This window comes from Procambarus clarkii, chromosome 24, assembly GCF_040958095.1.
Source record: "Procambarus clarkii isolate CNS0578487 chromosome 24, FALCON_Pclarkii_2.0, whole genome shotgun sequence".
NCBI classification, from domain to species: domain Eukaryota; kingdom Metazoa; phylum Arthropoda; class Malacostraca; order Decapoda; family Cambaridae; genus Procambarus; species Procambarus clarkii.
In genome coordinates this window covers 23,635,955-23,649,303 of record NC_091173.1, presented here as the reverse complement: position 1 = coordinate 23,649,303, position 13,349 = coordinate 23,635,955, and the positions used below count along the sequence as shown (strand labels likewise).

Genomic DNA, 13,349 nt, shown 5'->3' with positions numbered 1-13,349 from the left:
AGTAAATTGATTGTTTGATTGTTTTCCTTGGGATTGTAGGGAATTTTCTACCTCTCTGTTCGGTTTTTGTTGTAGTTTCTTACCATGTGGGGTTTGTTTTGTTACGCCTACCTTTCTGGGTGCCTAACCCCGGTCGATGGCAGATAAGGAAAACCCATATGGGGTTGGGAAAACCCAACCATATGGGGTTTTCCAGTGCCATTGGTCCCTGAAACCTCTCTGAAGGGGCCAGGTTCTGGCGCTGGTCCCTGATAGGTCTGAACTCCATAGCTAACGTCCCGGTCTAACATAACATACATTAGCCTGATAAGCTCCAGGGAGCCGTAGGGGCTCCAGGGAGCCGTAAGGGCTCCCCACAGTAAAGGTGGTCCAAAAGGTGACACCCCTAGGGTCAATACTTGCATCTGAGGAGCTCCTGCATATTTCAACAATCCTAAGTATTGTAGTACAGGATGATGATAGTGAGTGGTGTCCCAGAGAACAAAGGTATAGTGCTTTTGAAAAATAGGTGAGATAACAGGAATGTGCTAAGGGAAGTGAAAAATCAGATGAGAAAAAGATGCCCTAGTGTTTCCAGTGCAGAGAAAAACATTCAAGATGGCCGCCGGCAAGAGGCAATACAAAACAGAGCTTGATTTTGCGGGATTCAATGAAGAAAGCATTGATATTAGCAATCTACATAATAAGCTGGTAAAATTAGATACTATAGTGACATCTCATGTAGAAATAATTAGTAAATTGAAAAAAAGTAATGACCATTTGAATAGCAAAGTTTTATGTCTTGAGGGTTTAGTGAAAGACTTGCGCAAGGATAAGAATCAATTGGAAACAAATTGCAAAGCCATGGAAGAAGAAAATAAACTCTTAAAAATAGCTTTGGAAGAAGTTAAAGTAAATTTAAACATAAATGACTACAACAGGTTAGGTAATGAAATTCAACAGGAGAAACAGCTTTTGTCAGCACAGATGGAGGAAATTATACAGGGAATAGAACAGTGCGAGAAAGATATGCAACTCACCTATGCACAAGTGACCAAGGAGAAGGAAAGAATTGAAGAAGCAGTAAAGGAAGCCAAACACTGCAGCAACAAAGATAAAACAAACATTAGGCTGGAAGTGAGAAAGGAATTGGCATCTAACCCGAAGTTGATGCAAAACACAGTTGATAGGAGTAAGTCTCTGATAATTTTTGGTTGCAAAGAAAAGGAGATAACATATAGGTCAGAAAAAGCTGTAGAAGAAGCGAAAGTAGTAGATAAAATTGTTGGCCTCGTAGAAGGTCTTAATACCATAGAGAATGTGTGCGACTACAGGAGAATAGGCAGATACGTAAAAGGGAAAGATCGACCTTTGAGGATCACCCTGAATGGTGCCAAACAGATGGAAGTAGTACTAAGGAATCCTAAAAAATTACAAAGTAATGAGGATGGGAAAGTGTGGTCGTTAAGACGAGATCTTTCAAAAGAAGACAGACAGAAGCTGAAACTGAACCTCCCCGAGGCAAAACGTTTAAATGAGAGCAGGAATGAAGAAGAACTCAATTCTTTTTTCTACAAAGTGATAAGGGTAGGCAGACCAGTAAAGTGGTACATAACGGCAAACCAACAAAATCAATAGAGAGAGGGGGAGTGAAAAATAAGGAGAGGTGGAACAAGTTCCTGAAGATTGCATACACCAACATAGATGGAGTAAGATCGAAGTTACTGGAATTAAGTGATGTAATACAGCTGCAGACACCAGACATTGTTGCACTCACAGAGACAAAACTTGAAGATATTATTTTAAATGAATTCATATTACCAAGGGGCTACTCAATTTGGAGATGGGACAGAAAAATTAGGAAAGGCGGTGGCGTTGCTGTGCTGGTGAAAGAACACCTAAAGGTGAAGGAAATAATGACTGCCAATCCACAAGAAGTTGACATAATAGCACTAGAGATCTGCCATGAGGATGACAAACTAATGATCATAAATGCATATACTGTAGTCCACCACCAAGCAGCACATGGTCAAAGGAGGAGCTAGATAGTAAACGAGAAGGTCTTATAACAATAATGAGAGAGAGATTATAGCGAGAGCGAATAACGATAGATCACGACTGTTGATAGTCGGTGACTTCAACTTGAAATCCATAGACTGGGAAGCATATGAAGCTAAAACAGAAGATTTTTGGACCTGTAGATTTGTAGACCTCATCCTGGAAACATTCTTGTATCAACATGTTAAACAAGCTACGAGGATGAGGGAAGAGGACATTCCCTCCATGCTAGATTTGATATTTACCAAGAAGGAGGAAGAGATATTTGACATTCAGTACCTTCCTCCCTTGGGTAAAAGTGACCATGTCTTTTTGGGAATAAAGTATGCAATGAGTTATAATCTGGAAGAAAATAAAGAGGTTGAAGCAGTTGAAAAACCTGACTTCAGAAGAGGACATTATGACGACCTTAGAATTTTTTTTTGTGAGTATAATTGGACAGACTTGATGCTAGGCAAGGAAGTGAATGAGATGTATGTTAAGGTTTGTGAAATATATGATAAAGGCACAAAAAAATTTATACCAAAACAGAGATGCAGAACTAGGAAACAGGATTTGTTCAACAGAAATTGCAAGAGGGCCAGAGACCAAAAGACACAAAAATGGAATCAATACAGGAAGAGGCCAAACCCCCAAACATACCAGCGATACAAAGACGCGAGAAACAACTACACGGCAGTGAGGAGAGAGGCAGAAAGAAATTTTGAAAAAGGGATTGCAGACAAATGTAAAACAGAACCAGGTCTATTCTATAAATTCATAAACAACAAATTGCAGGTAAAGGATAATATTCAGAGGTTGAAAATGGGAAATAGATTCACGGAAAATGAAAAAGAAATGTGTGAAACATTAAACGAAAAGTTCCAAAGTGTGTTTGTACAAAATGAAATCTTCAGAGAACCAGACACAATAAGAATTCCAGAGAACAACATAGAGCACATAGAGGTGTCTAGAGACGAAGCGGAAAAAATGCTCAAGGAGCTAAATAAGAACAAAGCAGTAGGTCCAGATGGAGTTTCACCATGGGTTCTGAGAAAATGTGCACCTGAGCTCAGCACTCCACTTCAACTGATTTTTCAGGCATCCCTGTTTACAGGAGTTGTAGCTGATGTGTAGAAAAAGGCTAACATAGTTCCAATCTACAAAAGTGGAAACAGGGAAGACCCTCTTAATTATAGACCTGTATCATTGACAAGTGTAATAGTCAAAATATTGGAAAAAAAAATAATTAAAAGTAAATAGGTAGAACACCTGGAGGAAAACGATATAATATCAGACAGACAGTATGGTTTACGATCTGGAAGATCCTGTGTAACGAACTTACTCAGTTTTTATGATCGAGCCACAGAGATTTTACAGGAAAGAGATGGTTGGGTTGACTGCATCTATCTGGACCTAAAAAAGGCTTTCGACAGAGTTCCCCATAAGAGGCTGTTCTGGAAACTGGAACATATTGGAGGAGTGACAGGTAAGCTACTAACATGGATGAAAAATTTCCTAACTGACAGAAAAATGAGGGCCATAATCAGAGGCAAGGTATCGGACTCGAGGAATGTCACGAGTGGAGTACCACAGGGTTCAGTTTTTGCACCGGTAATGTTCATTGTCTACATAAACGATCTACCAGTGGGAATACAGAATTACATGAACACGTTTGCTGATGATGCTAAGATAATAGGGAAGATAAGAAACCTAGATGATTGTCATGCCCTTCAAGAAGACCTGGACAAAATATGTATATGGAGCACCACTTGGCAAATGGAATTTAATGTGAATAAATGCCATGTTATGGAATGTGGAATTGGAGAACATAGACCCCACACAACCTATAAATTATGTGAGAAATCTTTAAAGAATTCTGACAAAGAAAGGGATCTAGGGGTGGTTCTAGATAGAAAACTGTCACCTGAGGACCACATTAAGAACATTGTGCAAGGAGCCTTTGCTACACTTTCTAACCTCAGAATTGCTTTTAAATACATGGATGGAGAAATACTAAAGAAATTGTTCACGACTTTTATTAGACCAAAGCTGGAATATGCATCGGTGCCCATATCTTAAGAAGCACATGAACAAACTGGAAAAGTTGCAACGACATGCCACTAAGTGGCTCCCAGAACTGAAAGACAAGAGCTACGAGGAGAGGTTAGAGGCATTAAATATGGAAAAACTATAAAATAGAAGAAAAAGAGGCGATATGATCAATACATTCAAAATAATAACAGGAATCGATAAAATTGATAGGGAAGAATTCCTGAGACCAGGAACTTCAAGGACAAGAGGTCATAGATTTAAACTAACGAAACAAAGATGCTGGAGAAATATAAAATAATTCACTTTTGTAAACAGAGTGGTAGACAGTTGGAAAAAGTTAAGTGAGAAGGTGGTGGAGGTCAAAACTGTCCATAATTTCAAAATAATATGACAAAGAGTGCTGGGGAAACGGGACACCACGAGTATAGCTCTCATCCTGTAAATACACTTAGGTAATTACACATAAGCCACATTAGACCTAAGAGTCCTAACTAGCATACTAGAGATCAGAGGCCAAAACTTGCTCCCTCACAGTGGTGCAGCTAGCAGAGGATTCATGCTCACCCTTACCAAATAAACAAACCCCTAGAAAGTAAGCCAAGCAAAACAGACAACAGCAATGTTCACAGGAAACAAACAAACAATGCAGCAAAAAATTCACCCAATACAGTAGTTAGATCACAGGCCTTCCACCTTGGAGTTACAGCTGGCCACAACCAGGTGGCATCACCATGGGAGCTGCTAGTTCCCCAGATCAGTAATCAGTCTGGAGCCTAAGAACACTAACCAATACACCTGGTTCAGAGGGAAGGGTCCAAGGACCCACCAAAGCCCTCCAGAAAAAAGCATTTCATTACATTCAACACTGCTTTTCTTGAGGGACCAAAATGGTGGCTCCTAGTTGCTAACCACAAAAGAAGAAAAATGGGACTGACCATTTGAGGAGAGCAAAGATTAAACTCAGAAAGAGGTAAAGACCAAGACGAGGAACCTCTACCAGGGCAACACGTTAGATGAGGTCCAGGGACATTGACCAGGTAACGAGCCCCCAGAACCCCCAAGACCTTCAAAACCATACATCAGGGATCGTGGCATTTCCAATACTGGGGTCAGGAAGGAAATGCCATGACCTTGGTGACAAGAAAAGGCACATTTGCAAGCTAGGAGAGTCAGCAACCAGTCTGAACTCAACATATCTGAACACACAATGGCCTTGTAGTAGGAACAGCAAATCACCTAACAACTGAGAAATTAAGAGAACCTACAGCAACTCTCGTAACAGGAGAAAAACTGATTCACCCATATACATCTGGGAACACCCATTGGAAAGTCAAGGAAGAAAAAGCCCAAACTAACCAGAAGAAAAGAAAGAAGCAACACACAGAGCACCAGGCATATACAGTAGTTGAAAGATGAGACAACAACGCCACCATATCCTCCTAAATAAAAACTCCTGACACCTTAGAACCTTCCTTCAATCAAGATGGGAAAAAGGGACCAGGGATGGAGCTCAGCTCCATGCTAATGCCTTAAACCTGAGCAAGCAGAAAATGTGGATAATCACCTACAGAGGTCACCAAAACCCCTTCCCCAAAGATTGAACCAAAATAAACCCCATTTACTGCAAAACCCCAGATAACTTTGATGCAAATGTACACCCGAGACTGATGCCTGCTGGCTCTGTCTGGAATATGGTGGCACCTCCATCAGCGGAGAAGGCCGAACAAGATGTGAGAATATAAAGAGTGAGACTGCCAGCTTTACCAAAATGAAAAGTGAAGATACTTGAACTAGAAAAAGGAATAAGTGCCCCAAAGACTTCCACAGAAAAAGAGGGGATCTCGGTTGCACCATAATCATGGTAATTGAGGCTGCAACAGCTTGAAATGTAAAGAATGGGCTTGTAAACAAATCATTAATTTAACTAGATTTTCTATTCAAATTAAGCATATAAGTTAATGAGTAATAACACCATAACGATGCAATAGTTTTATACTGTATAGCACAACATGGGCAAACTATTAAAAAAATCTATATTACACACACACACACACACAGTTACAGTCCCCACCTGCAGCAATCTTGCTATAGACAGGAACAAGATGCCATATAGGAAGCCATTGTACTGGAAGTGGATGTGATCAACTAACAGGAGCCCAGCATTACCAAACAAAATAGGAAAGAGCTGGTACACCACATCCTCTCTCCTGCTGAGGGATCGACTAACTTGCTCACAGCATCTGCAAATGAGATTTGAACAACCTTCATACATTTTGAACTCTTTAATAACACTAAATATATATAAAGATACAATTTTCATGGAAAACACTTTGGAATACTTGAGTCACACACCCATAGTCCTCATGTCTTCAACTTGTCATTCTTATTTTCTCATAAATAAACCAGTGTTAAATGTAATGAAATGCCACTGTGTGGGTGAGCCCTAGAGGCTCCCTAGAGCTATCGGACTGATATTAGCTATATTAGTTCGGGGCTTCAGTCATATGGAGTTCTTATGCCTACCGGGAACCATGAGCCAGAACCTGGTTCCCCCAGAGAGATGAAGGGAGATATGGCCTATGAAAACCCATTCTTTGAGAGAATATTCCTGTCTACCATCAAGCAGGGTTGGGCACCCAGAAAAGTAGGTGCCCCAAAATAGATCCCAACTGGTAGAAAATTGCAACCTGAGATCAAAACAGAAGCCAAAAACTCCCTCAAAGAAAAACAAGGAAACAAGCAAATTGTCGGGGGGCTTCTCCCCATCCCCCCTTGAGGGGGAGGGAGAGGCCCCACCCCACAGAGCTGGCCATCTGCCCACAAGTTTGGAGACTGAGCAAACAGAAGAAAAGAACGATGTCTGGATGGAAGAAGGGTGCCAGAGAGCCTCCGGGGCACACACAGAAAACGGAGTTTCATTACATTCAAAGCTGGTTTTATGAGAGGAGCCCTGTCGGCTCCCTGGAGCTAGACACCCAAAGATAAGTAAAAGAGGAACTTACCCAGGAGGCAGCAGCACCGCATGCCCCATGACAAAGATGGGACAACTGGTTGCAACTGACTTCTCAAGGCCATACAAGACTGCTGAGGGCCGGGACCGTTCACGAGAGAACAGGCGGCCAGGACCCTGTCCGATCACCAAAATCCCTGTGCCCAAATGTCAGCCCATGATACGTTCTCAAAAACAGCAGGGAGAGCCGCAAACCTTCGAACATCATGGGCACGAGGGTAGAACGCAGGCTGTCTTGACTTGAAAACCCTGCGGATGACCTGAGAGACCCGAGCCCTGGAACAGGGAACAAGAGAAACTGGGTCAACCCAAAGCGCATCTCAGGACACAGAAGCTGAGGTGCGCAGGTAATGGTGTAAAGCCGCAACTGGACACAAAACATGATGCACCACTAGCCTGACAAACCAAGCATCAATAACACAAGGCGCCCCCTCAGGAAGTCCTCTGTCTCATTCTTCGCCAGAAAAGAATGAGACGGCTGCAAACGAACAAAACATCCTCCAGGACCGAAAGAGCAGAAACCCCTATGTTGGGGGAGAACAGGAAACTCACCACCCTGACCCCCACAGGCCAGAGCCAACAGAAACAAAACCTACAGAAAGTAAACATGAACTGAAGGAGCCACCACAAACCGAGGTGGAAAGAGAGTACCCAGTCCAAAGATCAGAAGAGCTCAGGCCGCGCACGAGCAGGCCAGAGGTAGAAAATGCACGAGAAAGCTCACAGAACGGAGCAGAACTGACATCCACCCCAAACGCAAGCTGCTCCACCTGCGCCGCATGAGAAGAGGCAACAGTAATCGGGATTGGATGCCAGTCCTGAAAAAGCCAAGAAAGGAAGGAAAAAAACTACCTGAACAGAAACAGAAGACAATCTACGAAGAGAAAGGATATAGTGAAAAGAATGCCAAGAGACTTCATACTGTCGCCACAAAGACCGCAGGTAGGACACCATTAGAGAAGCCACCTTATCACCAAACAAGCAGTGATACACATGCGCCAGAAATACCAGACCTGAAGAGTGGGAGAATAGATTGAATCAACAAGGTACCGTACCGGTCCGATCTGATGGAAGAGGCGGAGCCATGGAAAATGCCCCGGGTTCGGACACCGAGCAAGCAGCGCCTGAAACACAGGCTGGGCCGGCTACCACGGGGCCAGAAGGAGAACTCTCCCCTGAGAGCCAGAACCCAGAGCAACAGCTGGACCGGGAAAAAAAGGTACACCTACCCCCCCTACCCCGACCAGTCCTGCCGAAAAGCGTCCACCACAATCAATGGCTTTCCAGTCAGGAAAGGGTGCCACCAATACAAGGAGATGCCACGACCATACTGACACGAAGAGGCCCACCTCCAGGACCCCAAACATCCGGCAAAGCAAACCGAAGGAGACAGCGCCAACCGTCTAGTCCGTGGACAGAGGAATGAACCGAGACAGGCCGCCCACCAGAATGATGGACACCCCTGATGTTAACCACACGAAGAGCTAAACCCTGAGAACACAGCAGAAGAGGAACTTGAAGCATCCAGCAAGCATCCTGCCACGGTTCGGGCAATGAACCACCAGGGCACAGTCCGAATGGAGCCGGATCGCAGAGCCTGCAATCTGGCTCAAGGCTCAAGGCTCAAGGCTGGTCTCTTGAGAGACGAGGCATCCATGAACACACCGAGCGAGGGTTCCAGAAGGCGCCAAGGCACCGAATTAAAAAAAAAACGAAGAGAAAGCTGGAGACGCAGCAACCGATGCAAAGCACCCAGACCCACCGAGAGCAGCGGAAGGGATGGGCCCCTTAGGAACCAGAACAGACTCCGCAGACAAACCCAACCCAGTGGGTAAACCAGCAAGGCGAAGTTCAAACTTCCGCATATCTGCTCAAGCAACTCCCGAGTGACCCAGAACCACATCATTAACAACCGAAGGTGGGATTGCAGCAGAAGCAATGCCACAGGCGGGAAGAGACACAGACGCTATCCGAGAATCCCAGAAAAGACCCAGCCAAGTCTGAACCCGGGACAGAACTAACTGGCACTATCACTTAACTACCAGGAACCCGAACCTGGCAAGCTGGGAAAGAACCAGAACTCAGCCAAGCAGAGCTGCCAACTGGCAGGGAGCCCACACCAGCCAGCCATTGAGGCACGCTGCCAGCCAGTCATAGAGGCAAGCTGCCAGTCAACCATAGAGGCAATCTGCCAGCCAGCCATAGAGGCAAGCTGCCAGCCAGGAAAACACCGGAATGGAGGATTCCAACTGATTAGTGTAAGAGAAACCAATCTCAAACAAAAACTGGAACCAACACAGAACCGGGTCTCACAGGAGGCATGTGTCAAGAGCTTTCCAACCCCCGCAAGGGGAAGTTGAGAGGAAGAAAACCTCCAAAGGATGAATCCGAGAACCCAAAAACACCTGGAAACGAACCCTAGCTACAACATTTGTCAGCGGAGAAAACACAATAGGAACGAACGGTCACGATCAGACAGTAAAGTTAAAACCGAGGCAGATTGGGAATTTTTTTTGTTCGCTTGTCATAACTGCATAACATTGAAGAACAAAGAAAATGAGCCCCACTGCTAACACAGATGAAGTATGGTGAGAATCCAAAGGCTATGGGAGCTGGTCGAGCACCTATACTATATATAGGCAACTATACTGGGTACATGTTACGGTATCGACACCGTTGCTGGAGTATTGAGTGGCGATTTTAGCGCCATCTATGGGTCTGCACTCCAACTTCCCGGTACTGGGTGCTATGCAGACAATGCCATCTGTTGGTGGTGGCATGGTACTGTGAAAGGCTCTGGTTTCCTGCCTCGGTCAGAAGAGGAGGTCGATGATGACCTCTGGTGGGTGGCGTATCGTGATCAATGCTATCTAGGTTGTGGCTACAATTTACAATGTCAATTCCCTGGTGGAAGGGTGTTATCATAGGGTCACCCAGTATACTGTCTGTCTAGCTAATGACATTTTATGTTCACAGAGGTGACATAAGGAGGCGATGGCGTCGAGGATGGCAGTACACCTTGGGCAGTCCAAGAACTCTTGACTTGGTCCTGTGAGAGGGCAAAGTGGCTGCTATTGGTTATAGCAGTGTGTTAGCTGCTGGTTTATGCAGTGTTGGATGGGCCGACGTACCCGGGATTGGCCAAGAAGAGTTACACGATGACAGTGGTGCGTCTGTTGAGAAGTGCTGCTAGCGACCTGCTAGAGACTTCTGTCAGGGAGGTAGCTACCCCTGTATGTGATTGTTTGAGACCCTGTCAGCGTGTTGCTGAAACCCTCTGCCAGAGCGTATCTGGAGAATGGAGGTGGGGTATTGGCACATCATGATGATACAGTGTGTGTGGACTGGCCCATGAAGAAGGTGAACTCGCCGGTGTTTGCCATTAGGTGTGGACGACCTGTACCTGAAAAGTGGATCCACCGGGATTGATGAACACTGCCGATGTATTGTGTCCTGAGTAAAAGCGAAAACGATGTTATTAATATAATATATATAGTGGTGAAGGTGTTAATATATTGGTGTATTGTTTATCTCCCTATATTCTTTGCACTACTACTTGCCACAGCCAGTTTTTTTAAAACTTACCACCGACTTGGGTTGGATAAGGACGAAGAGGTTATAACAGCAAGAACCCGATTACTGGCCCAAAGTGGCCGCAACAAAACAGGTGCCCACCAGAAAGGAAAACCAGGAACCTCAGTCTGGGAAAACAAGGCCGAGGGACAAGACCATCACCAAGAAGACCCCAGGGAAAGAGACAGGGTAGGATACAAGAAGCAGGCATCCGGAGGCAACAAAGAAGACAAACAAGAGTCCAGACAATCCTGCACATCCACAAGAATGCAAAGTATAGTGGGTAGGTCCAGAAACCAAGTCCATAACCCAGGAACAAACTTCCCCCAAAGTTGTAAAAGAAACATAGAACCATGCACTACAGGGGAACAGAGACTACAGGTAAGGATGGACACCAAGTCAACCCACCCCGGCCAAGAACACAAAATCAAGATAAAACAGACAAGCAGCAACCCTAGCCTGTCACTGAGGGGGACACAGAAGCACTACACATGGCAGGGGTGGTGGCCAAAAGATGGAAGGACAGAAATCCAAACAATGCGCACCCTTTGCCCAGAGACACGAAAACACCAGCGTTGAATGTAATGAAATGCCATTATCTGGGTGAGACCCGGAGGCTTCCGGGAGCTATCCAGGCTGATATGGATATATTAGACTTTGGCAGCAGTCAACGTGAATAGGGTTCAAGGCCTACCGGGGACCATGAACCAGAACCTGGCTCCCCTCAGAGAAGAACGAGGAACAATGGCCAATAGAAACCTCCATGAGGTTGGAAATATTCTATGTCTGCTATCGACTAGGTCAGGCACCCAGAAAGGTAAACAACCCAAAACAAACCCCTATTCTGTTTAAGAAATTGCTACTGAAAGTCGAACTAGTGTAACTAGTGGACAAAACTCCCTAAATGAAAATGAGCAAACGAACATGACGTCACCGCGCCGCTTGTCTGCGCAGTTCCCTCCCTTCCCAGGAGGGAAAAGGGGGCACCCCAGACTCTCATGCTGGTTATCCACACCCCAGTTCTGAGGTTGGATGTCAAAACATGCGAAAAACCACCGACCAGAAGGAGGGAGGGTTACCGGGCAGCCTCCGGGTCTCACCCAGAAAATGGGGTTTCATTACATTCAACGTTGGTTTTCTGGGGGAGTCCCTTCAACTCCCAGGAGCTACGTACCCAAAGACAAAAACAAGAGGGACTTACCCGGGAGGTGATCGGCACTCGCTCAACACAAAGTCGAGACAACTGGCTGATACTGCTGACCCAAAGCGAAACAGGCCCAAGAACATTCACAAAGTATCGAGTAGCCAGGACCCTATTCGACCTCCAAAAACCCTGTGCCTGAATGTTATCAAAAATGGCAGCCGGCACAGCAAACTTATGAATGTCATGGGCATGATGATAGACAACAGGCTGGCTGGACCAAATAACGCTGCGGATGACCTGGGAGACCCGAACCCTGGAACAGGGAAGGAGGGGAAACCGGGTCAACCCAAAGTACGTCCCTGGCTACCGAGGACATGGTGGGCAGGTAACAGCGGAGAGCCGCAACCAGACACCACACATGATGCACCCCCTTGCCTAACCAACCAACCATCAACAACCCAAGGGCCCCTCTGGAAAGCAACAGTCTCATTTTTCACCAGAAAAGAAGGAGATGGCCGCAAACCAACAAACCTACCACCAGGACCAAAAGAGCAGAAACCCCTATGCCAGAGGAGAGCATGAAGCTCCCTGACCCAACCCCCAGAGGCCAATGGCAACAGAAAAAAACCAGCGTTGAATGTTATGAAATGCCAGTTTCTGGGCGAGACCCGGAGGCTCCTCAGATCTTTTCCAGGCTAATATGCTAATGTCAGACTTTGGCATCAGTCATGTGTATGGAGTACTATGGGCCTACTGGGGACCACGAGCCAAAACCTGGTCCCCTCAGAGAGGCAATGGGAGCAATAGCCAATAGAAACCCCTGTGTGGTTGGAAGCATTCTATGTCTGCCATCGACCGGGTCAGGCACCCAGAAAGGTAAGCGTCCCAAAACAAACCCCCTATTCTGGTGAAAATTGCTACCACAAGCCGAACAGGTGGATAGAACTCTCCAAAAAGAAACGAGCAAATGATCATGATGTCACACGTCGCCGCTCCGCTGTCTGCGCAGCTTCCCCGCCTTCAGAGGGGAAAGGGGAAGCCCCAGACCAACCGCACTGGCTATCCACCATCAGTTCTGAGGCTGGATGTCAAAAACGTGAAAAACCGCCGACCGGAGGGAGGGAGGGAGGGATGCCGGGGAGCCTCTGGGTCTCACCCAGAAAATGGCGTTTCATTACATTCAACGCTGTTTTCTGTGGGGAGCCCCTACGGCTCCCTGGAGCTTATCGGGCTAATGTATGTTATGTTAGACATGGACACTAGCTATGGAGTTCAGACCTACCAGGGACCAGCTCCAGAACCTGGCCCCTTCAGAGAAGTTTCCGGGAGCAATGGCCCTGGAAAGCCCCATATGGTTGGGGGTTTTCCTTATCTGCCATCGACCGAGGTTAGGCACCCAGAAAGGTAGGCGTAACAAAACAAACCCCACATGGTAAGAAACTACAACAAAAACCGAACAGAGAGGGAGAAAACTCCCTACAATCCCAAGAAAAACAATCAAACAATCAATTTACTGCCGCGCCGGTCTCCCGCGCAGCCCTCCCCTCCCCG

At 45.8% G+C, this 13,349-nt stretch overlaps 1 protein-coding gene across 3 annotated transcripts in view; it reads right to left on the bottom strand.

Annotated features, from left to right (window-relative positions):
* Positions 1–13,349, bottom strand: part of xit (ALG6/ALG8 family glucosyltransferase xit) — a 315,565-nt gene that overhangs the window by 169,722 nt on the left and 132,494 nt on the right. For all 3 annotated transcript variants that reach the window (XM_069330751.1, XM_069330752.1, XM_069330753.1), the window contains one exon: positions 6,143–6,311. In XM_069330751.1, coding sequence (XP_069186852.1) covers positions 6,143–6,311 — 169 coding nt within the window. The remainder of the gene's footprint in view (positions 1–6,142; positions 6,312–13,349) is intronic.